This window comes from Muscardinus avellanarius (assembly GCF_963383645.1).
Source record: "Muscardinus avellanarius genome assembly, chromosome: 9".
NCBI classification, from domain to species: Eukaryota; Metazoa; Chordata; class Mammalia; order Rodentia; family Gliridae; genus Muscardinus; species Muscardinus avellanarius.
In genome coordinates this window covers 59020727-59046596 of record NC_137795.1, presented here as the reverse complement: position 1 = coordinate 59046596, position 25870 = coordinate 59020727, and the positions used below count along the sequence as shown (strand labels likewise).

The 25870-nt window shown below is 38.7% G+C and overlaps 1 protein-coding gene across 1 annotated transcript in view; it reads left to right on the top strand.

Annotated features, from left to right (window-relative positions):
• ABCB1 (ATP binding cassette subfamily B member 1) overlaps positions 1-13828 on the top strand; it is a gene marked incomplete at both ends in the record, with an annotated part of 97776 nt that extends 83948 nt beyond the window's left edge. Inside the window, 3 exons of the mRNA XM_080701192.1 lie at positions 9384-9590; positions 12523-12669; positions 13625-13828. Of these exons, the coding sequence (XP_080557318.1) occupies positions 9384-9590; positions 12523-12669; positions 13625-13828 (558 nt within the window). The remainder of the gene's footprint in view (positions 1-9383; positions 9591-12522; positions 12670-13624) is intronic.
• Between the last annotated feature and the right edge of the window lie 12042 nt (positions 13829-25870).

Below are 25870 nucleotides of genomic sequence, written 5' to 3'. Positions count from 1 at the left end.
TGGGAGGCTGAGACAGAAGGGTCACAGGGCAGCCTCAGTAAAGTAGCAGAGACGTTCAGGAACCAAGCAAGACTCTGTTTCAAACCAAAAAATAAAAAGGGCTAAGGGTGTAGCTCAGAGGTAGATACCCCTGGGTTCAATCCCCAGTACCATACAAAAAAGACAGACAGACAGACAGACAGACAGACAGAAGAAAGAGAAAGAAAGAAAAAGAAGGAAAGAAAGAAAGAAAGAAAGAAAGAAAGAAAGAAAGAAAGAAAGAACAAAATAGTGACACATTGGGGAGTGGATAAAAAATATGGAATAATACCTTTTTTTTCTGAACTAAAAGGATGAGTGAAGACTGGGAATTATTTATTTGGCAATACAGTTCCTGGGGGGAACTGTCTTAGGCACTAGGCATGAGATAAGAGTCTTGAAGACATTTGTGAATTTGAATTACTATAATACAGAAAGAAAAAGAGCCAGTCTAGGAAGAAACGGAACTTAGAGCAAGAAATTTTCTTTATGGAGGTATTTTGTTAATGGCTGTACTCAGAAATGTTATTCAAAATATTTAACAACTGGTATAGTGTGGGCATTTAGCATCAGTCAGACAGAGGCCACCAGCTTCAGTAATTAGTTGCACGAATGACTGAAAATGAAAAGAGAAATTTTAACCTGTGGCCCCAGGCTCTTTGTTCCCCCATAGCAATCTATAAATATTACTCAGAAATATCGTTTATTGCATTCAAAAACAGTTGTGGCTTTTCTCAGTCTATTCCTTGATATTTACAAAAGTTTTGTTCCTTATTTTTGCTTCCCTATTTTATATTTTCTGTGAACTTTAATTTTATGCTTCAATTTGGTGCTTAAAGTTTGAGTAGAGAACTCTGAATGAATCCTGACATTTAAAGCAATCAGGAGAAGATGTTAGCTCACAGACTCTGATTAAGTTCTTCAATGGACTTATTAAACTGTGTGTTAAATTTTGTGTTATAAGTTGTAGGGCATAGTGTCTGAGCTCAAGGTCTTTAACGGAGGAAATGGGTTATATGCTTCTGTGCATTAGATTTAAATTAGGCCTAGAACTGTTTTTTTTATTAAGGAATATGTAGGATTTGCATATGGATGAGTAGTCAAGATAGCATTCAGTGCAAGACATAAAATGAGCTGTGGTTGATGAATGATTTGCTGAAATAGGGAATTCAGTGACCATAGTGGCTCTTAAGCTTTTCTGATTATAACCCATGCAGGAAAGACAAAGAAAAAAAAATACAGTCCTTTAATGCACTCATAGTTACCTTTCAGTGGAAAAAACACTTGATAACAAAATATTGACAATAAAAGCAATAGTAAGTAGTAAATAGTTACACAAGAAGAAAATAGTGATTTTTCTGAAAGTGCATAAACATAAGCAGAGCATGATTTAAAACATTGACAGAGCTGGGCGTGGTGGCGCACGCTTGTAATCCAGAGTTTGGGAAGCTGAGACCAGAGGATCGCGGTTCGCAGATAGCCTCAGCTACTTAGTGAGGGCCTCTGTAACTTAGTGAGACCCTGTTTCAAAATAAATAATTAAAAAAATAGGGCAGGGGATGTAGCTTGGAGGTCAAATGCCCCTGGATTCCATCCCCAGACCTGTAAAAAAATAAAAAATAAAAAAAATTAAACGTGGACAGTATTAGTTATATTTTAGTGTAGGAAACAGAAATCACCTTAGGAATGTCAAGTAGATAAGTATTTAGTAAAGGGGAATTAGGTGCTTACTCCTTGGAAGAGCTAGAAGAGTGAAGTAAAGGATACTGCTATCAGGCTTCCAAATGACAGCATCCTAGCTTTGACCTTATGACTAAGAAGTTACAGAAAATCATGTCAATGTTATAGCTGTTCCAAACCTAAAATCACAAGAACAAAGTCTGTTACAAAAACTCCTGTCCATTGTAACTCATGTGTTGATTTACCACTGCTGCTAATGGAGAACTGGCTCTGACTCTTTGATTTTACACAGTGCATTTCACTGATAGAACCTAACTTACTGCCGGAAGCCAAAGTACTTTTAGTCTTGTCCTTTAATATAAGGATGGGCAGACACCAAAGAATTTGGAAATGAACACTAAGTGCATAGGACAGTAACCAACTCAAGACAGCACTGATAATTAGCTGAAAATAATGTGTCCTCAATAGTAGCCATTGTCTGCTCCTGTGCATTTGCACTAGAGTTTTATTTTTGAAATTTTTAAATTTTATTATTATTATTATTATTATTATTATTATTTTTTTTTTTTTTTTTTTGGTGGTGGTGGCACTGGGGTTCCTGGAAGCCCTTCTACCTCTGGGCTACACTTCCAGACCTATTTTATGCTTTTTTAATTTTTGGAAACAGGGTCTATTAAGCCAGCGCGGCGGGCTTCGAAACCTGCGCGATCCTCCTGTCTCCGCCTCCCAAGCACGGGGATTACAAGCGTGCGCCACCACGCTCGGCAAGCACTAGAGTTTTAAAATACTGCCAAGTGATGTGCAGCAGCCAACTTCTCAGTAGAAGTGACCCCAATAAACTCTAGTAAATGTGCTGAGTTTTATTTATAAATATCAATTAGTAATCCTTAGTAATTCAATTAATTCAATTCATCTTAGAAGGTTACTGTTGTTTAGTTCTTGTTGCCATATAAGAATATGTCTGTGGATTTTATCATCACTTGATAATAAAAATTTAAAATAGGAGTTAACACTAAGGATCACCTTGAATCGAGAAAATTGTTATGACCATCATTGCACTTTGAATCACACTTGGAGAAACCTTGACCTCCTGGAGTAGTGGTTCTCAAACTTTGGTGTGTAGTGCAATGGCCCACAGAAAGAAAAAGACACAGCCGGACTTCCGGGAAGATGGCGACTGAGAAAAGCGGGGCTTAAGAGCCCCGCTAACAACCAATCTCCATTACCACAAAATCAGCGCCTTTCATAGCCAGAAAACAGCATCACCAGAGAAACAAAAAAATCACCAGGCTCCAGAGAGAAAGCGGACTGAGAACAGAGCTCAGAGCCACAGAGGAGATACACTGGCCTCACGCCCGAGGACGCGGCAGCAGCGCCATACTGCCGGCGGCAGCGGCGAATTCACCAGATGTCCACAGCAAGCCGAGGTGAGCCGCTGCGGAACATCCAGGCGGGATTTCTCGGCGCAGAGGACATCTAAAGCTCCCAGTGGCTGAGCTCAGCACACGCTGCAGGGATTCAGAGTCGAAATCAAAACCAAGAAGAAATACGCCAACCTCACGGCCGAGGGCGTAGCAGCGGCGCCATATTGCCACTGGCGGCAGCAGCAGCAAATTCACCGAGTCCAGTACAGCTACATCTGCATACTCAAGAACAGTGAGTCAAATTGCGGGCCACAGAGGAGAAATCCCAGTACTGTACTCCCTGGGACTTGACCCAGTGGGGGAGTGGCGGTGGCAGAGATATCACACCATAGGAGAACGTGCAACCTGGCACCCCCCACAGTCTAAAGCAGCCTCTATCGACTCTCTGGGTCGGAGAGTCTGTGATACAACCCAGTAAAGGAGTAGTGGGGTCTGAGATACTACTGACTTGAGATCCAGAACACCTTAAGTGAAGTCATAGTGACCCAAGGGAAGAAGCCAGAGAAGGCACAAACTTCTGAAATCATGGGAAAGAGGAATAATACTGGAGCAATCAATGCCCACAAGCCCACAACATCAGAACCCGATAAAACAGAAAATCAGAGATTTCTAGAAGATCAAATCAGGAAAATAACTGTAGAAATAATAGAGGTGCTTCGAAAAGAATTCAGAGAGAGCCAAAAAGAGATAAAGGATGCAATTAATGAAGTAAAGGCCTCAATTCAAAGCACAAACAACCGATTAGACCACATGGAGAGCAGAATCTCGCTCTTAGAAGATGATCATTCCAAAAATGAACGCATAGTTTCTAATCTAGGAAAAAATATCCGACAGCAGGAATCTGATATTGAAGAAATATGGGCCCATTTTAAGAGAGCTAACCTAAGAATAATTGGAATAGAGGAGGGAAAAGAAAGTGAAACCAAAGGGATCAACAATCTCTTCAAGGAAGTAATAGCAGAAAATTTTCCAAACATAGAGCAAGAGGTTGATACACAGGTCCAGGAAACTTATAGAACTCCCTTTAGACAGGATCGGAGAAGAGGGTCCCCATGCCACATAATTGTCAAAATGACCAATGTGGAAGCCAAGCAGAGAATCTTAAAGGCAACAAAAACAAAGGGCCAAGTGACATTCAGAGGCAAACCAATTAGAATCACTCAAGACTTCCCAAACCAAGTCATGAGAGCCAGAAGGGCTTGGAGTAACATATTCCAAACTCTGAAAGAAAACAACTTCCAGCCAAAAATTTCCTACCCAGCAAAACTTTCTATCAAATTAGATGGAGAAATAAGAAGCTTCCATGACAAACAGAAACTGAAGGAATTTATGTCTTCAAAACCAGCACTAGAGAAAATACTCAAAGAGATTAACTACAAAGAAGAAATAGGTAACACACACCAGACCCAGAGAAACAAGATTTTCCACTCAACAGACAACTAAGACTGGTTATCTGTGGAGATTCATTACTTATGTTAGTCTTTTACCTATCTCTAAATGGTATTGTTTGCCTTTATTGTTGTTAATTTTTAGGATTTCTAGTTGGAATATTAATATACCTTCAGATATAGCATTTGGAAATATTTTATCCCATGCTATTAGTAACTGTTAACTCTGTTTACATTGTCTTTGGATATACAATATTTTTTTTTATTTTTTAGGGAGTTTGTATACTCTTCTGTTGCCTGTGCCATTGAAATCATATCCAAGAAATCACTGCCAATTTCAGTGTTGTGAGGTTTTATGACCCAGATTTTCTCCTAAAAGTTTATAGTCTTAAGATTTATATTTAGGTCTTTTATCTATTTTGAGTTAATATTTGTATATGGGATTAGGTAAGGGTCCAACTTTATTCTTTTCCATGTAATTATTATGTTTCAACAATATTTAGTTAAAAGATTATTATTTCCACCACCAAATGTTCGTGGAAACCTTGTCAAAAATAACTTGACAATATAGGGAAGAATTTAGGTCTAGGCTTTTATTTAACTCCAATGGTTTATATATCTGCCTTTAGAATAGTACTACACTGTTTCAATTATTGTAGCTTTATATGGTTTGAAATCAGAAAATATACATCTTCTAGCTTTGTTCTTTTTTGAGATCATTTTGGGTGTCTAGAGTCCATATTCCATATTAGGATAGATTTTTTTTCTGAAAAATAAATATATAAATATATGATAGTTTCACCTAAAAAAATAGAAAAAAAATATTCTCTGGTAAGAAAGAAAGTAAAAAGAAATATTGAAATTTTATCTTTAAGTCATCAAAAGCTTGGTATCAGACAAATGAAACTGTTATGTGAGTTTATCATTTTTAATTTTGGATAAATTGCTGTAATACTAGATGTCAATCAATAAGCCAAGCATGGGAGGGAGGGATGGGGAGAGAATGGGGTGGGGATCGGATGGGGGCTGACTGGGAGATGTGTGCATGTATGTCTACAAAAGTTTGTATCCCACTATGATGTATGAATACAGTGCACCAATAAAAAAAAAAAATTAAAAAAAAAAAAGACACAGCCGCCCTGGGTTATCTGAGTTGGGTAGAGCCCGGCATTTCATTTCTCTAGCCAGGTTATTTTGAGGCCAGCCATAGTTTGGGAACTAACAAACTGGTCAATTTGAAGGAAGGTTTATGCTAAATTGTAGAGAATCTTAAAACATTAAACTATGGAATTGTGAAGAGTAAAAGATCTAAGTAGTCAGGCCCTGAAGGTGATATCTTTTTAAGAATTCTATTTGAAGAAAAGAAAAAGTTTCAAATTCTAAATAAGGTAAAAAGATGAATATTGGTTTCAAATAAAAAAATCATAACAAAATCTAAATACTAGAATCTTAATAATTCTAGCCCCTTCCCTTTTAGGAAATTTACCATAAATGCTTACAATGAAGAACTTCCTGACTATACCCGGCTTCCCTCCCAGACAGAACACTGTTCCATTCCCAGATTTTATAGCAGGGGAATCCTGTAGCCTAACCTTTATTAACTTGAACCTTGACCTGACCTTGTTCTCCCCCTTGTCTGGTCCATCCCACATGCCACAGTCAGAGTCCTCCATCTAAGCCCCTCATCATTGTCTGGTTACAACTTTCTAGGTGTCCAGGTCAAGAGGGGGGAATTTCTCTTTTACAAGAAGACAGAAAATACCTTTCGGTTATGAGACACTTGTGCTACCAAACCCAACCCATAGTGTTTAGATCCAGTCCTGTTCCATTACTGTGTGGCTTTGTCATCTGTAAAATGGGGATTAAAATCACAGCCATCTCCTAAGAGTTATTGTGATGATTAAACAAAATAATGTATGAGACATGCTTATATACTGTTATCAGTGCCTGTTTTGGGGGGTTTATTGGTTTTTTTTTTGTGGTGGTACTGTGGTTCCTGGAAACCCTTCTACCTCCAGGCTACACTTCCAGACACCTGTTTTTTACTTTTTTATTTGGAAACAGGGTCTCTTAAGCCAGCAAGGCTGGCTTCGAAACTATGCAATCCTCCTGTCTTTGCCTCCCAAGCGCGGGGATTACAAGTGTGCGCCACCATGCCCAGTGAGTGCTTGGTTTTTAAATGTACTGTTATTATTATTTCAGAGCACATACATATAAAATATATTTAACATTTGATTATTTTGTTAATAAAAGCAAGTGGTAGATTTAACAATCTCCAATAGAGAGATGGCTATTCATTTTTAACTTGACCTTATATTATTCTTTACCGATGTTTTCTTTTGTGGTTATGTTTTTATTTAGGCCAGGATCTTTGGAGCAGTTTTCAGGGAGTTCCCAGAGTTTCCTGGTTTTTCTTCAGACCACTGCCATGCCTCTCTTAAAGAAGTTTTGATGCATTTTACATTCTGGAATTCTAAACATGTTTTCCTTAAAGAAAGAACTTTTTCTAACTAATGCAGGTTTTACATAATTGGCAAGTCTAGGTTTTAAATAATTGGCAAGTCTAGGATTGAGGACACCCAAGGATATTATTGTATTCAGTGTAATGAAGAAATTCATTAAAACTTACTGGGATCATTCAGACTTGCCTGTGATTATATTAGTTAGATAGTATCTGCTTTCCTCCCTGGGGTGTAAAGCCTGGAAGAATTCTTTTTAACTCTTTCATTTTATTTCTCAGTGGGGAATGGTGGTGCATGCCTGTAATCTCAGTACTTGGGAGGTTGAGACAGGAGGATCATAGGTTTGAAGCTAATATGAAGGAATTTAATGACATCCTGTTTCAAAATAATAATAATAATAATAATAATAATAATAATAATAATAAGGCTGAGTGTGTAGGACAGTCCTGGGTTAAATCCAGTACCACACACAAATTCTATTTCTCAAATACAGCATTCCATCTAACAATATTTGCCATGTAGCCACATCCTTATATGGTTTTTAACTGGCTTTTTCTAGCCTCTAATTTCCTCCCTCGCTTATTAACACTGAAAGGAAGCCGGGAGCAAAGATACTTAGGATGGTCTCCATGGCAACTGGGATTGGTACTAAATAAGGTCATAACTGTGCTTTTTGCCCCTGTACCTGCTGGCTTCACAAGCAGAAGCGTTGGTTCTGCAGCAAAAATATACCTTACCTCTGGCCAGCTGTCTCCCAGAGGCCCCCAGCTAGCCACGCAGGATGCAGCTGGTGTATGTGGCTCAGTACACACTCATTACCAGTATTAGAAAAGCTTGAAGCAGAGTCACTGGTGTCTTCCTCAGAGTCCTGGCTGCTTTCTCAGTTGAATGCAAGAAAATTATCTTGCGCCAGAGTGTAAGGCATGTCATCCACAAAGGTATGAGCGGCTCTCCTAGCCTCTGCAGGAAAATCTAGGGAGGTGGGTCACTAGAGAAAGGGCAGCCTCTCCTTTCCTGCTATTTTGGCTCAGTATGAAGCTATTCTTCCCCCCCCACCCCCGGTATTGGGGATGGAACCCAGTGGGCATTCTACCTCCAAGCTACACCCCAGCCCTATTTTTTATTCTTTATTTTTGAAACAGGGTTTCACTGAGTTGCAAAGGGCCTCACTAAGTGGTAGCCGAGGCTGCCCGAGAATAGTGATCCTGCTGTCTCAGCCTTCCAAATGCTGGGATTACAAGCGTAAGCCAGGGTTCCCAGCTTCCATCTATCCTTTCTATTTATCCATCCCCTGTTAGCCCATCACACACACTGTTTTAAATTACTCTCAACCCTTGAGCCTTCTCTGTGAGTTTGGTGCTGTGCTAAGGAGGTCCACACATGATCTCATTTAATCTCAGTCTTGTGAGTTTAGGGATTATCATCATTCATATTTTGCCCACAAGGAAACGAAGTCAGAGAAACTAACTGACAACTGAAAGATATATCAACTGGCCTCCCAAGGTCATTTGGTTCCAGTTAGCTACTGCATCTGATTCCTCAAACACAGATCAGCTCGGAACCCTTACATACAAACCTACAGTGTGGTCACCGTTGTTATTTGTTTACATTCTGATCTTGACCTTTTTTTTTCTGTGAAAGATGAAGATGTAAAATCATAAGGATGCCAGGATACAACCCAGACATGTGGGCATCGCATTAGCTTTCTGGGGCAGCTATAACCGATTGCTACATATTTAGTGGCTTGAAATAACACAAATTTAGGATCTTATACTTTTGGAGAAGTCTGAAATAGGTCTCGAGCTAAAATCAAGCTATGAGCAGCAGAGCTGTGTTGTATCTGGGAGTACCAAGGGTTCATCCGTTTTCCTGCCTTCGCTTGCTCCTGGCCCCTTCCTCCATCTCCACAGCAGGCACTGGCTAACAGAATCGTTTCATACCTGCTTCTCCTGCTCTGCTGTGTGTTCCCCCTCCTGCCTACCCCTATCATGGTTAAGAAGAACGTTTAGGAGTACACTGGGCTCACCAAGATAAGCTGGGATAATCGCCTTATTTTAAGATTAGCTGATTAGCAGCCTTAATTCCATCTGCTCCTTTAATGCCTCATTGACTTGTGACATAATATATTCACAGGTTCCATGGATTGGGACATGGATATCTTAGAGAAAAGGGCAGTATTCTGCCTACTACTGCACATATCAGAAACAAGGGTTAAGACATAAGAAACCAGGTATTTCTTCAGAGTGTACAGTTACAAGCTTATTGAATTAAAATTGACAAGCCAAACAAACAAAACTTTCCCTTATATCTCACAGTAATTTGGCAGTTCTAATGGATGAAACAATGATGTTAACTCTCTGAAATTCAAAGTGTGCTGGTCCTAAAGTTGATCTGTGAACTCTTGTTTTCAGCTAATGGATGGCAAAGAAATAAAGCAACTGAATGTCCAGTGGCTCCGAGCACACCTGGGCATTGTGTCCCAGGAGCCCATCCTCTTTGACTGCAGTATTGCAGAGAACATCGCCTATGGAGACAATAGCCGGGTGGTATCACATGAAGAGATTGTGAGAGCGGCCAAGGAAGCCAACATACACAACTTTATCAACTCGCTGCCTGATGTAAGTCTCTCTCCAAATTAAGAGTCCAGGAGCATTTGGCAGCATACAGCAGTTTGATTTCTAAAGGTCTTGTATCTCAAAGGGGAAGAAAAATTAGCAACCAAAATACACCCCTACCTGTATACAAGCATCTAGCCACACTTCCTATCCTGGTGAGATGTTGTGTTTACCTGATCACCTGACTCCTCAGAAGGAAAGGCTGCAAGTGTTAGATGGATTTGGGTTTAGGAAAGAAGAACTTCCTGGGAGCAGAAGAACTACAACATTTCTCCAGCTTCTAGGCATTAAGTTCTACCTTTGGGGGCCCTACAGATGAGTACCATGTTTTGGTCCTTTTCCTCCACATGTGAGTTCAGGGCCTGCAGGCAGCCTCTGCATCTGTGACTGCTAAGAAAGCAGGCATGAACATCCCTTCCCATCTCTCTCCTCCACATCTCTTTCTTCTGCTTCCTTGTAATATTCCTCCAAGTTTCAAGCCTCCCTCTGTGGAGTCAGGCCAGGCCAGAGAGCTGGACCCATTTGGGAAAGAGGGCTCACTCTGAATAGGGCCAAGCCATTGGAATGGCCATGGTATCTGGCAATCTCTAATCACTGTGCATTTTATGGGCCTCAGGCTCCATTTACAAGGTTGGTTTGGCCTGTCTCATTGTCCTTTGGACCTCTGAATCTTTTTAGAAAGTTAGATCAATGGAATCTAACTTTCTTTCAATGGAATTCTTACCTTCTCTTAAGCCATCTTTGGTCCTATATTGAAATACATCTCAACCTAATATAATAGATGATAGATTATAAACCTAATCTATTCCTTCCCATTATCATTAGTTATTTTCTGTATTACATGAAAGTGCCCTCTAAAGAAAAAAGTCCAGTAACTTCAAACTGGTGAGGAGGGTGATCTTCTAATGGGGAAAGATGACCACCCCAGGTGGCCCTAATACTTCCTAAGATTTCCCTTTTCTTTAGGCTTCTCTTCAGATATTGCTGCTCCCAACTACAAGCCCCGAGAAGGAGGTGCTGTTCTTCTGCTTTAGTAATTTAGACCAATAATGGACAACTGACTCTTCTTGAGGCTTGAACATTTACAATATAATATTCCAAACCTATTACTAATGGGAGGTCAATGGTTCTCAAAGTGTGAACATGGATGATCAGCACCTGAGAGCTTGTTAGAAATGCAGGCTTTTCAGGCCCAACCCTACCTCTGACAAATGAGAAATCTTGCGGGTAGAGTCCAGCGGTTGGCCTTCTAAGTGCCCAGATGATGCTGATAAAGGTTACAAAGCACAAACACAGAGAGTCACAGTGGTCCTGTCCCTCTAGTGCCTGTCTATCCTCTTTTCTGGACTCCTGGTCTCTGTCACACATAGCATACTGCAGACATCATGATTCTTTTCCTCAGTATCTAGACCAGCACTTATGAGTCCTGTCATATGGGTAAGGATGCACTTCTCCTGAGTGATTAGTACTAGGATTTAATTCTTATCCTGCTTCAGTGTCCTCCTTCCTCGAGAGTAACAGCACTGCCCACATCTGCTGTATAGAATCAATGTTTCAGTGGAACCAGTAACTCCTGCACCCACACGGGCCATATTTTCTGAGGGAAATGCATCTGCTTTCTGAGGGACCCACAGCTCAGGGGTGGAGCTGTCCCAAGCATCTGCCCAAACCTCATGGGATCTTGTCATTATGCACACCATAGAACTAGGGTTGCCAGATATAGCAAATAAAATAAAAATGATACTTTCCTACTGAAATAGCCTTATAAAAGCAGTATTTGGAAGGCTGAGACAGTTGGATTGCAGGTTTGAGGCCATCCTCTGCAATTTAGCAAGGCTCTCAGAAACTTAGTGAGGCCTTGCTTCAATACAGCTGAGAGTGTAACTCAGAGGTAGAATGCTCCTGGGTTCAGTTCCTGGTGTCTCTCTCTCTCTCTCTCTCTCTCTCTCTCTCTCTCACACACACACACACACACACACACAAACACACACACACACACACACACGCTGTCCTACATAAAACATGAATTTTATAGTCCATCTCTCAGTATTAGAATCAGAGCTGGGTGCAGTGTGGTGTGACTTAATTTCAGCCTGGAAAGGCCTGAAAAGGAAACGATAGCACTGTTCTCTAGTTAGGCATCACCACACCCACCTCTACATTCCCTTTAACTCCTGCCCCATCATCACTGTGAATGGTACAGACAATTCTCTGCTGTGGGAAGCAATGTGAGGAGAACTTTGGGAAAACTCTAAAATATAAAAATTAAAGGACACTTCAGTTTTCAAAGAGATACCAAGGTAGAATTCTTTAGTATTCATTAAAATTATTTAAGTGAGCCAGCTATGGTGGTTCACACTTGTTATCCCAGTAGTTAGGAAGCTGACACAGAAGGATCACAGGTTCAAGGCCAGCCTCAGCAATTTAATGAGGGCTTGTTTCAAAGTAAAATAGGGCTAGGGGTGTAGCTCAGAGATAGAATGCCCCCGGGTTTCATCCCCAGTAGCACACAAAAAATTATTATTTAAGTGCTGGAAATGGTTTTATAAAAACAGACGCCAAAAGGCTAACATCCCAAGAATTGTTTTCTTTCTTCCTTTATAATCTTGCAGAGGGCGTCACCTGCTGGTTATAAATATGATGTGCTTTGGTTATTATGTAGCGCCTATTCAAATAAAATTTTCTGTTTTCCTACCAATCTTTGTCCCAAATATAATAAAACCAGAGGATGGAAGATAATAGCATGGTAACAATATTTTTCCTCATAAAATAATTCTGGCTTATTTTCACTGAAGCCTATGATTTTAAGCCCTAAATGCCTATTTTGTAAAATAGGTTAGACCTATCATGTAGAGCGTTTTATATTTTTGCTGTTTAACTCTTCACGAGCCCAGTATATTTTTCTACATTCATAATAATAAAACCCTATTTACAGAAATATAACACCCGGGTGGGAGACAAAGGAACACAGCTCTCTGGTGGCCAGAAACAACGCATCGCCATAGCTCGCGCCCTGGTCAGGCAGCCCCATATTTTGCTTCTGGATGAAGCCACATCAGCTCTGGATACAGAAAGCGAAAAGGTAAGGGTTTAAATTGGCTTCCTTTATACTTGAATCTGCTTTCCTTAAAGGGTTTAAATATATGCTTTTCCCTGCCTTAGTGGTGAACAAAGTTTAGCTGGCTCTGTTGGGTTGTTGCTTATGTTAGCCTTCAGTGGAGCTTAAACACTCTCTGTAGCTGCTATTTAGTAGAGCTAAGATGATATGCAGCAAATTAGTCTGAGAGCACACAGGCTGCAAGAGGCCGCATCTCCTCAACACACAGAAAGGTGGGAGGGGGAGATGAGGTGAAAAGCTGCCTGCACATTCAGGCAAAGGTGGTGATCACCTTCTGTTTGAGAAAAGGTTAAAAAGTTAGCTCTCTGAAAGAGATTGAGTATGAGATGTTTCTATCCAAAGGATACTAAAATTCAGCCAAATGTGGTGGTGCATGCCTGTAATCCCAAAACTTGGGAGGCTGAGACAAGAAGATCACAGGTTTGAGATCAGCCTCAGTAATTTAACGAGACTCTCCGTAACCCAATGAGACCCTGTTTCAAAACAAGAAATAAAATAGGGATGGGGGTATAACTCAGAGATAGAACACCCCTAGATTCAATCCCTACTACACAATCAGTCAGTCAATAAATAAAACTAAAAAAATTTAAAATTCTAGGAGATTGTGTTTGGTCTTGGCTCGGGCTTCCTGAATCTGCTGGGGAGTCAGATTAGTGGGATATTATATGGCAAAGGACATTTGGAAATATTCTTAAATGGTCGGATATATTACTTCTGTAACATTAAGAATAGACCTCTCCTGTCTCCAAACTAATCCAAAGTAGCTTCAATTATCTTCTGGTATGACAGACTCTTCTAAAATCTATGTTATGGTCATGGACAGGAGGACATATTGGAAAAATTTAGGGGCTTGTTGTGAAGGAGGGATTCAAAGAAGAGAACAGTTGTTATCAAAATTAACTTATGTGATTATCAACAGGTTGTCCAGGAAGCCCTAGACAAAGCCCGAGAAGGCCGCACCTGCATCGTGATCGCTCACCGCCTGTCCACCATCCAGAACGCAGACCTGATCGTGGTGTTTGAGAACGGCAAAGTCAAGGAGCAGGGCACGCACCAACAGCTGCTGGCACAGAAAGGCATCTATTTTTCAATGGTCAGTGTCCAGGCTGGAACAAAGCGCTAGTGAACCACATCCGTATAAGATGTTAAATATTTCTTAATATTTGTGTTTAAATATGGCATTTAATCAAAGTTAAAAAGCAAGTGCTTATTGGACTGGATAATTATCTGTTTAACACTTCCTGCCACAATTGAAGATTATTTCCTGAAGTTTAGAATCTTCAGAGACTTCAGGATTAAAGAAACAGAAATGGAAATGTCATCAAATGAGGGGGAGAGAGAGGAGGGGGAATGGTTTTAATTGCATTTTAGAATTCATAAAAGAGTTTCTGGTAGATTTGTTTTTTTTTTTATAAAGTATGCTATTTTGTTTATACTTTCTCACTTGAACTGTAACTGACTACCTTGCTAGAAGACTATATAAATAGCAAAAAGTACTGAAGTGTTTTCATAAAGTGCCTATAATAAAAATAAACTTTTCATGAGTGGAGTCATATTGTCCAAAACATGTGTGGATATATGTGTACGTAGATTCTTCTAGTTGGTATATTGTAGATTATTTTGGCATTTAAACAACTGATTCCTTAAACATCCCATTCATTTTTCTGTGAGAATGACTGAACAGTTTAAGTAATTCTTCTATGGTCTTTTCACATTGGGTCTTTCCAAGCTATTTGTCTTCTTTCTTCTTGGACTTGATCCTGCCAGTTCTTGCATTCTCATATTATGATGGCTGTCAGATCCATCACAGATCAAAATAAGATTCCGGTAGGTAGAATGAGGTGTAATTATGAATTGGATGTTACTCAGATATGCCTTAACTCTTTGGTATTGCTCCTAAAAAGAGATATTCAATAATTTTTAATATTTTAAAATATGTAAATACTCTTCCTATCTTGGTAACAAATCAGTGTTCCTGGTAAGGACCTCTTCCAATGTTGATCATCCTGATTTCCATATACTTTGTGTCATGAGTTTAGATACATCATGATACAAACATGAAGAAAATTTCTCAAAGACTATAAAAACTTAAAACTTAGCCCAAAATCAGTATAAACAAGATTGAAAGTCCTAAGTTGTGGGGAATATTTGATGTATTTACAAGCATATTTACAAGCAATTGATATATATATGAGATATATATATATCATATATATATATATATATATATATAGTCTCTAAAAAGAAAAAATCTTCAAGAAAGAAAAGGGGAAATGATATGATAAAACAATTCCCAAAAATAAAATGCATGAGAAAAAAAGCATACAATTTCAATAATCAAGGAAAGGCAGATTAAAACAAAATACCCTTTTTGCCAAGTACCTTGATGAATAAAAATCATCTCTAGTGTTACAGTCTTTATTAGTTGGTTTGGTCACTGATATAAACTTCTTCAATTATTATTTAACAATGCAACAAAAATTTTAAAAGTGCCTATCCTTTGAGATAGCAATTTTACTTCTAGGAATTTAGATAAGAGACACATAAAAGAATGCTTATTGTAGCATTACTTATAATATTGAAAACTGGAAATATCTAAGCATTTAACAGTGAGAAATTATGCATCAAATTTTTATGCAAGCCGGGCATGGTGGCGCATGCTTGTGATCCCAGCATTTGGGAGTCTGAGACAGGAGTATCCAGGTTTGCGGACAGCCTCAGCTACTTAGTGAGGTCCTTTACAACTGAGTGAGACCTTGTTTCAAAATAAAGAATAGATGGGAGTAAAAAAAAAATAGGGTTGGGGTGTTGCTCAGAGATAAAATGCCCCTGGGTTCCATCCCTAGTACCAAAAAAAAAAAAATTTATGTATTCACAAAATATAATACTATGCAAGTATTTAAAAAATAATTGGAGAAAAGGCCAGATAGCCAAATAGAAGTGTCCAACATTTGTCTCCCCTTCCACAAAGAAGATCCAAAATAACAAATAAATGGCTGTATTTTGAAGCAAGTAGCACTGGAACACAGCAAGGGAGAGACAGGAATTTTGTAAGATCCAGAGACCCAGGATAGTGGCATAGAGAGTAGAGAAATAAAACTGTTGGCAACTGCAATGCTGTTAAGCAGGCCAGTGGACATTCCCTGCTACAGGAGAAAGGGTGAGCTGGAACGTCCCAGCAGGCCCCATTGCTGGAGACTCCAACATCTCCACGAACTCCAAGCAACTCTAGTGACAGGAGAAACAGGTTTGGAATCCAGTTTAAGAGGCTTTCCAGAGTTTGCACTATAGCTTCACTCCAAAGAAGGAACTGGTACCGTCACCTCCTGCACCCTCAGATCCCAGGTGGAAGCATCCTGGACAAATACTGGGAGGGCAGTGTTGCCGCTCCTGTTGCCCTCATCAGCCAAGCTGCAGAATTAGCTGGGGCTAATCACTGACCCTAGTTTATCCTGGCTGCTACCAAATCCACCAAGCCACAGCTGCTGCCTCAGTCAGCCTAACTCATCTTCATCATTAACCTGAGTTGCCATCCTCTGCTGGGCCAAAGTGTGTGTTCCATGCTTCATGCCCCTAATGCCACAGAGAGCCCCTAGTCATCAGAAATGCTGCTGGACCCAAAGGCACGCCACTTCTGCCGAGGAAATCTTCTCCTATTAGCTCCATGTTTACACCAGCACCACTTCTGTTTCTGGAACGAGTGATCACAAAGTGGGGACCCCCACCCTTAATGCTGTGTGCTTCACATCTGGGCCACTAAAGCGCCCTCCCTCCATAGGGCACCTGGAAAAGGACCCTCTGGCTTACTCTCATCTGACCCTACACACCTTGCACCCAGACACATTGATTACAGCCAAAGAAGTCACAGGGAGACTACACTGCGGCGCCCAACTCCAACCCAAGTCTGCATAGCTAACATACCTCGAGGAGAAAGCCATTTTCTATAAAAGCTAACTAATAAGAATGGTGACAAGCCGGGCGTGGTGGCGCACGCTTGTAATCCCTGCGCTTGGGAGGCAGAGACAGGAGGATCGCGCAGGTTCGAAGCCAGGCTCGTGCGCTGGCTTAAGAGACCCTGTTTCCAAATAAAAATACAAAATAGGTGTCTGGGAGTGGAGCCCAGAGGTAGAAGGGCTTCCAGAAACCCCAGTACCACCAAAAATAAAAAAAAATAAAAAATAAAAAAAATAAAAAATGAGTGGTGACAACTGATCAGCAGGTGAACAAATCTCAACATAGATTGACTAGAAATATTAAGAAACAAGGTATCGTGATACCTCCAAAAGAGCATAGTAATTCTAGCAACAGAGCTTCAAGAGAAGGGTTCTGATGAAATGCATGATAAGGAATTCAAAAGCATGATTACAAGGAAACAGATTTAAAAACACAAACAATGCAATGAGATTAGGAAAATAATTCATGATACGAATGAGAAATTTAGCAGAGATAGAGATCCTTTAAGAGTCAGATAAATCTTGAAAGTGGAGAAAGCCAATAGAAAATATAGATGAAAGCATCAAACTAGACTAGACCAAATAGAAGAAATAATATTTGACTTAAAGAAGGTTCTTTAAAATAGCACAGTAAGACAAACAAAAAGTTAGAGCCTTTGAGACCTCTGGGATACCATTAAATGAACAAATGCTTGTGTTTTAGAGTACTTGGAGGTGAAGGAAAAGAGCAAACATAGAGAAAACTTATTTGATAAAACAATAGCTGAAAACTTTCTGATCTTGGGAAAGATATGATCATCTAGGTCCAGTAAAACAGTAGAACTTCAAGTAGACATGACCAAAAAAGATCCACATCATAACATATTAGAGTCAAACTTTCAAAAGTACAAGCCAAGCCAGGTGTGGTGGTGCACGCTTGTAATCCCAGCATTCGGGAGGCTGAGACCAGGTGCTTCGTGGGCAGCCTCAGCTACTACTTAGGAAGGCCCTTTGAAACTCAGTGAGACCCTATTTCAAAATAAGGAATAAAAAATAGGGCTGAGGGTGCAGCTCAGAGGTAGAATGCCCCTGGGTTACATCCACAGTTCTGGGAAAAAAAAAAAGTACAAGGCATAAATGCTCCAAAAAAACCACATCAATTTACTATTAAGGGAATGGCAGACTTCTTAGCAGAAACCTCATAGGCCAAAAGGGAATGAGAGGATACATTCCAGGTCCTGAAAGGAAATACATATTCTATCCAGAAAAGCTATCCTTCATAAATAAGGAAGAAATAAAGACCTTCCAAAACAAGCCAAATGAGGGAACTCATCACCACCAGACTGGACTTACAAAATCTGCCTAGGGGAGTCATATATCCAGAAGCAAAAGTGAGCTACTAGCATAGTGAAAACACATGAAGGTCTAAAACTTACTAGAAGAGTAGTTCTCAAAGGAAAAATTGAAAATAGTCAAACTTATCACTGCAGTAAACCACCAAACCACAAAGAACAAGAGAGAAAGAAAAGAACAAAGGATCTTCAAAACAGAAGATAATAAAATTTCAGAAGTAAGTCTTTATGAATAATAATCTTATATGTAAATGAAACAAATTCTCCAATAAAAATATGCTGACTGGCTGGCTGGGCAAGGTGGCACAGGGGAGTAATCCCAGTACCTTCAGAGGCTGAGACAGGAGGATCACATTTTTGAGGCTAAACTGAGCAACTCAATGAGACCCTGTTTCAAAATAAAAAGGTCTTGAAGTGCAGCTGGGAGGTAGAATGACCCTGGGCTCAATCTCTAGTATTCCTATCTCCCAAAAAAGTAAAAATACAGAGTAGCTGAATGGGAAAAAATAAACAACAATACATTGCCTATAGTAAACTTGCTTCACTAGTAAAGACACACAGACTAAAAGTGAAAGACATTTGACTCAAATGGAAACCAAAAGTAGGCAGTAGCAGCTTTACTTATATGAGACAAAATATTGCCAGGCGTGGTGGCGCAGGCTTGTAATCCCCGCACTTGGGAGGTGGAGACAGGAGGATCACGCAGGTTCAAAGTCAGCCTCGCTGGCTTAAAAGACCCTGTTTCCAAATAAAAATATAAAATTATAAAATAGGTCTGGGAGTGTAGCCCGGAGGTAGAAGGGTTTCCAGGAACCCCAGTACCACATAGATAGATAGATAGATAGATAGATAGAGAGAAATAGAGAAGGTCAGAATGTAATAATTAAGGCATTAAACAAGAAAATGAAACAGTTGTATATTATGCACCTATTGTTGGAGCCAGTTTTATAAAGCAAACATTATTAGAGCTACAGGAAGAGATTGGCTCCAAGACAATAATAGTGGAGGACTTTGACCCCCTACTTCCGTCATTGTACAAAGCTTGCAGACAAAAAATTAGTGAAGAAACATCAAAGGTAAACTCTACCATGGACCAAATGGACCTAAAAGACATTTAAAGAATATTTCTTCCAAAAGCTACAGAATGCACATTCTTTTCATCGACACATGGAAAATCCTCTAGAATGTACCATTTACTAGACCACAAAACCCATCTTAACAAATTCAAATAAATTGAAATCATAATATGTATGTTATCAGATTATAATGGAATAAAACTAGAAATCAATAACAAAAGAAATTTAGAAACTGTGCAAATACATGGATATTGAACAGCAACATTTTAAAACAAGCAATGAAATATTTAAGAAACCAGAAGGAATGTTAAAAAAATTTTAAGAAAATGGAAACGCATCAAACTAAAAATCAGTACAAAGATAGTCCTATAGGGTTGATGATGTAGCTCAGTGGTAGAAGCTTGTCTGGCATGCTCAAGCCCTAGGTTTGATTCACAGCACTAATGAGAGAGAATAAGAGAGGGAAGGAGGGAAGGAGAGAGGAGGGGAGGACACGGGATGGGGGAGATATAGCAATAAAAGACTACATTAAAAAAAAATAGAAATACTTCAAATAAGCAACCTACTAGTGCGACTTCAAGACCTAGAGAAGCTAGAACAAAATTAGAAGCCCCAAATTACTACAAGACTATAAAAAAGCAGAAATAAAATAGAGATAAAAATTAATAAAACAAAATTTTGAAACTATTAACAAACTTGACAAATATTTAGCTAGATGAACCAAAAGGGAAAGTGGGGGAACCACCTAAATAAATAAAACCAGAGATAAAAAAGAAGACATTAAAATAAGTATCATAGACATATAAAAGATCAGCGAGGCTGTTATGAACAACTATATGTTAACAAATTGGAATACTTAGAAGAAAGGACACATTTCTGTATATACAAAACTTACCCAAACTGAATCATATAGACATTAAAAAACTTGAATACTACATAGCAGAATAACTAGGCATGAGAAAGAAATAAAAGGCATGCAAATAGGAAGAGAAGTCAGATTATCTTTGTTTGCAGATAACATGATTCTATACATAGAAAAACCTATAAAAACCACTGAGAGATGAATAAAACTGATAAACAAATTCAGTCAAGTATCAGGATACAAAATCAATGTATGAAAATCAGTACTATTTTTATATACCAATAACAAGGTTGCTGAGAACCCTATTTAAAAAACAATTACACTCACAATTACTAAAAAAAAAAAAAAAAACCTGAAACAAACAAATGAACAAAAAAGAAAATACCTAGGAAAAACATTTAACTAAGAAAGTAAAAGAACTCTTCAATGAAAATTAAAAGCAATGATGAAAGTAATTGGAACTGTGCGCGCACATGAACACACATGACAGACATCCTGTGTTCATGGTTTGGAAGAATTAATATCATTAAAATGTTCATACTGAGCTGGGTGTGGTGGCGCACGCTTGAAATCCCAGTACCTGGGATGTCGAGACAGGAGGATCGTGGTTTGTAGATAGACAGCCTTAGCTGCTTAGTGAGGTCTTTTGCAACTTAGTGAGACCCTGTTTCAAAATAAAGAATTAAAAAATCAGGCTGGGGGTATATCTCGAAAGTAGAATGCCTCTGGGTTCAATCCCCATCACCACTCACACACAGAAAAAGTTCATATTGTTCAAAGCAATTTAGATTCGGTGCATTCCCCATCAAAATACCAGTGATATTTTTCACAGAATTAGAAAAAACTATCCTAAAATTTATATGGATGCACAAAAGACCCGAAATATCCAAAGCAATCTTGAACAAAAAGCACAAAGCTAGAGGCATCGCAATACCTGATTTCAAGACATATTACAGAGTTGTAGTAATTAAAACAGCATAGTGGTGGCATAAAACAGACACATAGCCTGACATTGTGGTATAAACCTATAATCCCAGCTACTGAGGGTGGGGGACTGAAGCAGGAGTATTGTAAGCTTGAGGCCAGCCTGAGCATTTAATGAGACCTTGTCCCAGTACCTCCAAGAAAAACAAAACAAAACAAAATAAAAAAACACAGACACAGAGACTAATGGGACACAACAGAGATAAAAGAAATAAACCAACACATCTACATATAGCCAAGTGATTTCTCAACAAATGTACTCAAAATGAACATCGGAGAAAGGCTAGCATCTCAGCAATGGCACTGGGAAGGAGATGAGAGACTCTCTTAGCAGGATCAAGACTTGTTTATATTGCTTAGAGGCGACATCGATGTAAACAGGTGTTCGAGGGGCAGCCTTTTGGGACACAGACTAAGCACGCTTGATCCCAGTGTGTGCCGTTTGGTGAGTTCTACCCTTTCCTAGCTCAGCTTCTTTATTTTCCTTGTTCCACCCTGAGGCTTATCCAGTAATACCCAGCTCTGAGCAATGATGGTTCTTCTATTTCATTCACTAGAATCTACTTCTGAATTTAGGCCAAAATGTGCTTCAGTCAGCTTCCTGCCAGACAAAGCAGCCATTTGTCCTGAGGTCTCAGTCAGAAGTCTCTCGGTTTCAGAACACTCCTGCTCCCAGTTTGTGAACCCTTTGAGGAGAGGACTGTGTCTTTTCATCACTGTGTGTTTGGCAATGTCCTCGACATATAGTAGAGACTCAGTGAGTATTTGTTCTTTTGCCAAGTTTTTGATCCGCTGTGTACCCTTCTTCGTGGCAGTGTGGCTTTATCACAAATTAAGAAGATTCTTATCTAAAATCATATAATTTTACATAAAAAATAGAGAAGCCCATCACTGCCACAAGACCTGTGATTCAGCCTTATTCACTACACAGAATAAGAAGGAAAAGCCTTATGTGAATTGTGTCAGCATTTTTTAAAAGAAAATAAAATCTTCGGACATACATATATACATATATATACACATACGTACATATATATATATGTACGTATATATATATATACATACATATATAATATATGTATATATACGTATATATATACACTATATATATACGTATATATATGTATATATATATGTATATATACGTATATATATATGTATATATATACGTATATATATATATACATATATATGTGTGTATATATATATACACATATATTTCGTGTGTCTGTGTGTATGTGTCTGTGTCTGTGTATCTGTGTGTGCATTTTTGTTTGATTTTTAGTACTGAAGGTTGTGTGTCACCATGCCTGGCTTATTTTTTTAAGAAGGTAGAGTAGAATTGTATGCTACCAGTGTTAAGTCCTAGGTTTGATTTTGAATTACAGTTAGCACATGTCATCCTTTTATAAGAATAGATAGACAGGACCCTATTAAGAATGTTATGACTTTATTATTAAGAATTTAATGACTATTTATTAAGAATTGGAAAATTTATTTATTAATAAATTTTTATTAATTATTAAAATAATTTTAAATTAAATTAATAATTAAATTTAAGTTAAATTAATTTAAAATTTAATAATTTTAAATTTTTTATTAAGAATTTAATGACTTTATTTATTAAGAATGTCATGACTTTTTAAGAATGTTATGACTTCCTTTGAATCTATACTTATTTCAAAATTAAAAAGTTAACTGGGTATGGTGGTGCACACCTGTAATTTCAGTATTTGAGAGGCTGAAACAAAGATTGTAGGTTCCAGACCACCCTCAGTAATGTAGCAAGACTCTCAGAAACCCAGTGAGACCCTTTATCTGTTCTTTTTTAAACTTCCTAATTTATTTATTTATTTTATTTTTAAATTTTTTATTGGTGCATTGTATTTATGCATTATAATGGGGTAAACAACTTGTGTAGACATAAATGCACACATCACCCAGCCAGCCCCCACCCAGTTCCCACCCCACTTCCTCCCCATCCCTCCCTTCCATGCTTGGCTTAGTGGTTGACTACAATATGAATAAGTACATCGTGTGCTTTAAAGAATTTTCTTCTTTCCTCCTCCCATCCCCACAGTTAGGTTGCCTTATTTGTTCCTCTATAGGATTTCCTTTTTCACCTGGAGTTCCTTCTATGACCCATTTCACCTTAGCTTTCACATATTAGGGAAAGCATCTGATTTCTTACTTTTTGCGACTAATCTCGCTTAGCATAATGTTCTCCAGTTCCATCCATTTTCCTGTAAATTCTGCAATTGTGTTTTTTTATGGCTGAGTAAAATTCCATTGTGTACATATCCCACAGTTTTGTAATCCATTCATTTTTTGGTGGACATCTTGGCTGGTTCCATAGTTTGGCTATGGTGAATTGTGCAGCTATGAACATAGATACACATGCATTAGTTTGGTAGTTTGGCTTCCTATCTTTTGGGTAGATACCCAGAAGTGATATTGCTGGATCAAATGGTAAAATTGTTCCCATTCTTCTGAGGATTCTCCATACTGTTTTCCAAAGTGGTTGCACCAATTTACAATCCCACCAACAATGTTTTAGAGTTCCCACTTCTCCACATCATCATCAGCATTTGTTGTTTGTGTTTTGAATGGCTGCCATTCTAGTTGGGGTAAGGTGAAATCTCAGGGTAATTTTGATTTGCATCTCTCTGATTGCCAGTGATGTTGAGCATTTTTTCATGCATTTATTGGCCATTTGAATTTCTTCTTTCATGAAGTGTCTATTTAGTTTGCTTGCCCATTTTTTGATTGGATTATTTGGTATTTTTAGTGTTGCGTTTCTTGAGTTTTCTGTATATTCTAAATATTAGTCCTCTATAGGAGGAGTAGATGGCAAAACTATTTTCCCATTCTGTTGGCTCTCGATTGAGGTTCTTGACAGTTTCCTTTGCTGTACAGAAGCTCTTCAGTTTTATGCAATCTCATGTATTGATTCGCTTTTTAGTGTGTTGTGCCTCTGGGGTCTTGTTGAGAAAGTTTTTATCTGTGTCTGTGTGTTGCAATGTTAGACCTATGCCCTCTTCAAGGAGCTTCAAGGTCTCTGGTCTAATTTCCAAGTCTTTGATCCATCTTGAATTGACTCTTTTGCAGGGTGAGAAAGTGAGATTAATTTCCAATTTTCTGCATATGGTTAACCAGTTTTACCAACACCTTTTGTTGAACAGGCTATCTTTTTTCCAGTGTATGTTTTTGGCCCCTTTGTCAAAAATCAATTGGCTGTAAGTGTGTGGACTTGTTTCTGGGTCTTCTATTCTGCTCCATTTGTCTAGGTATCTGTTTTTGTGCTGGTACCATACTGTTTTTATTAAATGGGTTTGTAGTATAATTTGAAGTCTGGTATTGTGATTCCTCCTGCATGATTTTTGTTGCTGAGAACTACTTTGGCTATTCTGGGATTTTTGTTGTTCCAAATAAATTTAAGGACTGATTTTTCTATGTATGTGAGGAATGATCTTGGTAGTTTAATGGGCATTGTGTTAAATCTGCAGATAACTTTTAGAAGGATGGCCATTTTGATGATACTTATTCTGCCTATCCATGAACATGGCAGTTCTTTCCATTTTGTAGGATCTTCTTCAATTTCTTTTTTCAATATTTTATAGTTTTTTTTGTAGAGCCCTTTTAAGTCCTTGGTTAAGTTTATTCCTAAGTATTTTTTTTTTTGTGTGGAAGATCCTGAGTGAAAGTGTTTTCTGAATTTCTTTTTCAGTGGCTTTATGGTTGGTATACAGGAAAGCTTCTGATTTTTTAAGATTGATTTTGCATCTAGACACTTTGTTAAATTTGATCAGTTCTATAAGCTTTTTGGTTGAGTTTGTTGGGTTTTCTAAATATAATATCTGTCATCTGCAAATAGTGAGAGTTTGAGTTCTTTCTTTATTTATACTCCTTTGATTTCCTTTTCTTGCCTTATTGCTCTGGCTAGAGAGTGAGACTCTTTTCAAAATAAAAAATTAAAAAGGGGCTGGGGATATAGCTTGGAGGTAGAATGCTTTCAGGCTCTGTCTGAGTAACACACACACACACACACACATACACACACACACACACACACACACACACACACACACACACACACACACGAAGTTAAGAAAAAGAAATAAAAGATGTCCAAACTTTAAAGATTAGCTACATTGTTATAATAATAATTAGAGCTGAACTTTGAAAAATGAGCAGGAGTTAGGCTGGGAGAGGAGGGATGTAGAGACATTCCAGGTGCAGGAACCAACCTATTCAGAGAGGCATTTGAAGTACAGAAAGAACATGTGGTTGGAGAATGCTGAGCAAGACAGACAATGATACCCTGGCAGGTTGAGCAGGGCCACCTGCTTTCCTCTGGGATCACGACCTCATAAAATGGAGATTAGGGGTATTTAAAACTGAGAACTAGATTCTAAACTATGATGATCCTTTCCTCTCAGAACCCAGCCACCTTGCTATGAAAAAGTCCAAGTCACATGGCAGCTATGTGTCTTGATCTCCTCATCTTCTTCCCACAACCAGTATCAAAATGCTGGAGACATGTGTAGGCCAGGCAGGCCTTCAGGTGCCTGCAGTCTCAGTCAGCATCTGACCAAACTTCCTGAGACAAGAATCACTCAGTTGAATCCTGTCAATCAATTTAACTATGAGATCAGTGACAGTTTGAGTCTGGAAGGTCCTCCAAGGTCTTGTGTGCTCAGAAGTGGGGCTTTAGGAAAGTGATTGGATCAATCCATCAATAGACTAATGAACTACTGGGGGGTGGGACCTAGTCAGGGGAAGTAGGTCACTGAAGGGATCTCTCTCTCTCTCTCTCTCTCTCTCTCTCTCTCTCTCTCTCTCTCTCTCTCTCGGCTGCTATGAGCTGAGCATCTTTCCTCTGTCCTGCCCTTCTGTGATGATATTTCTCCCTTACACCATAAATTGAATCCTCTAAAACTGTGAGCTAATCTGGATTTT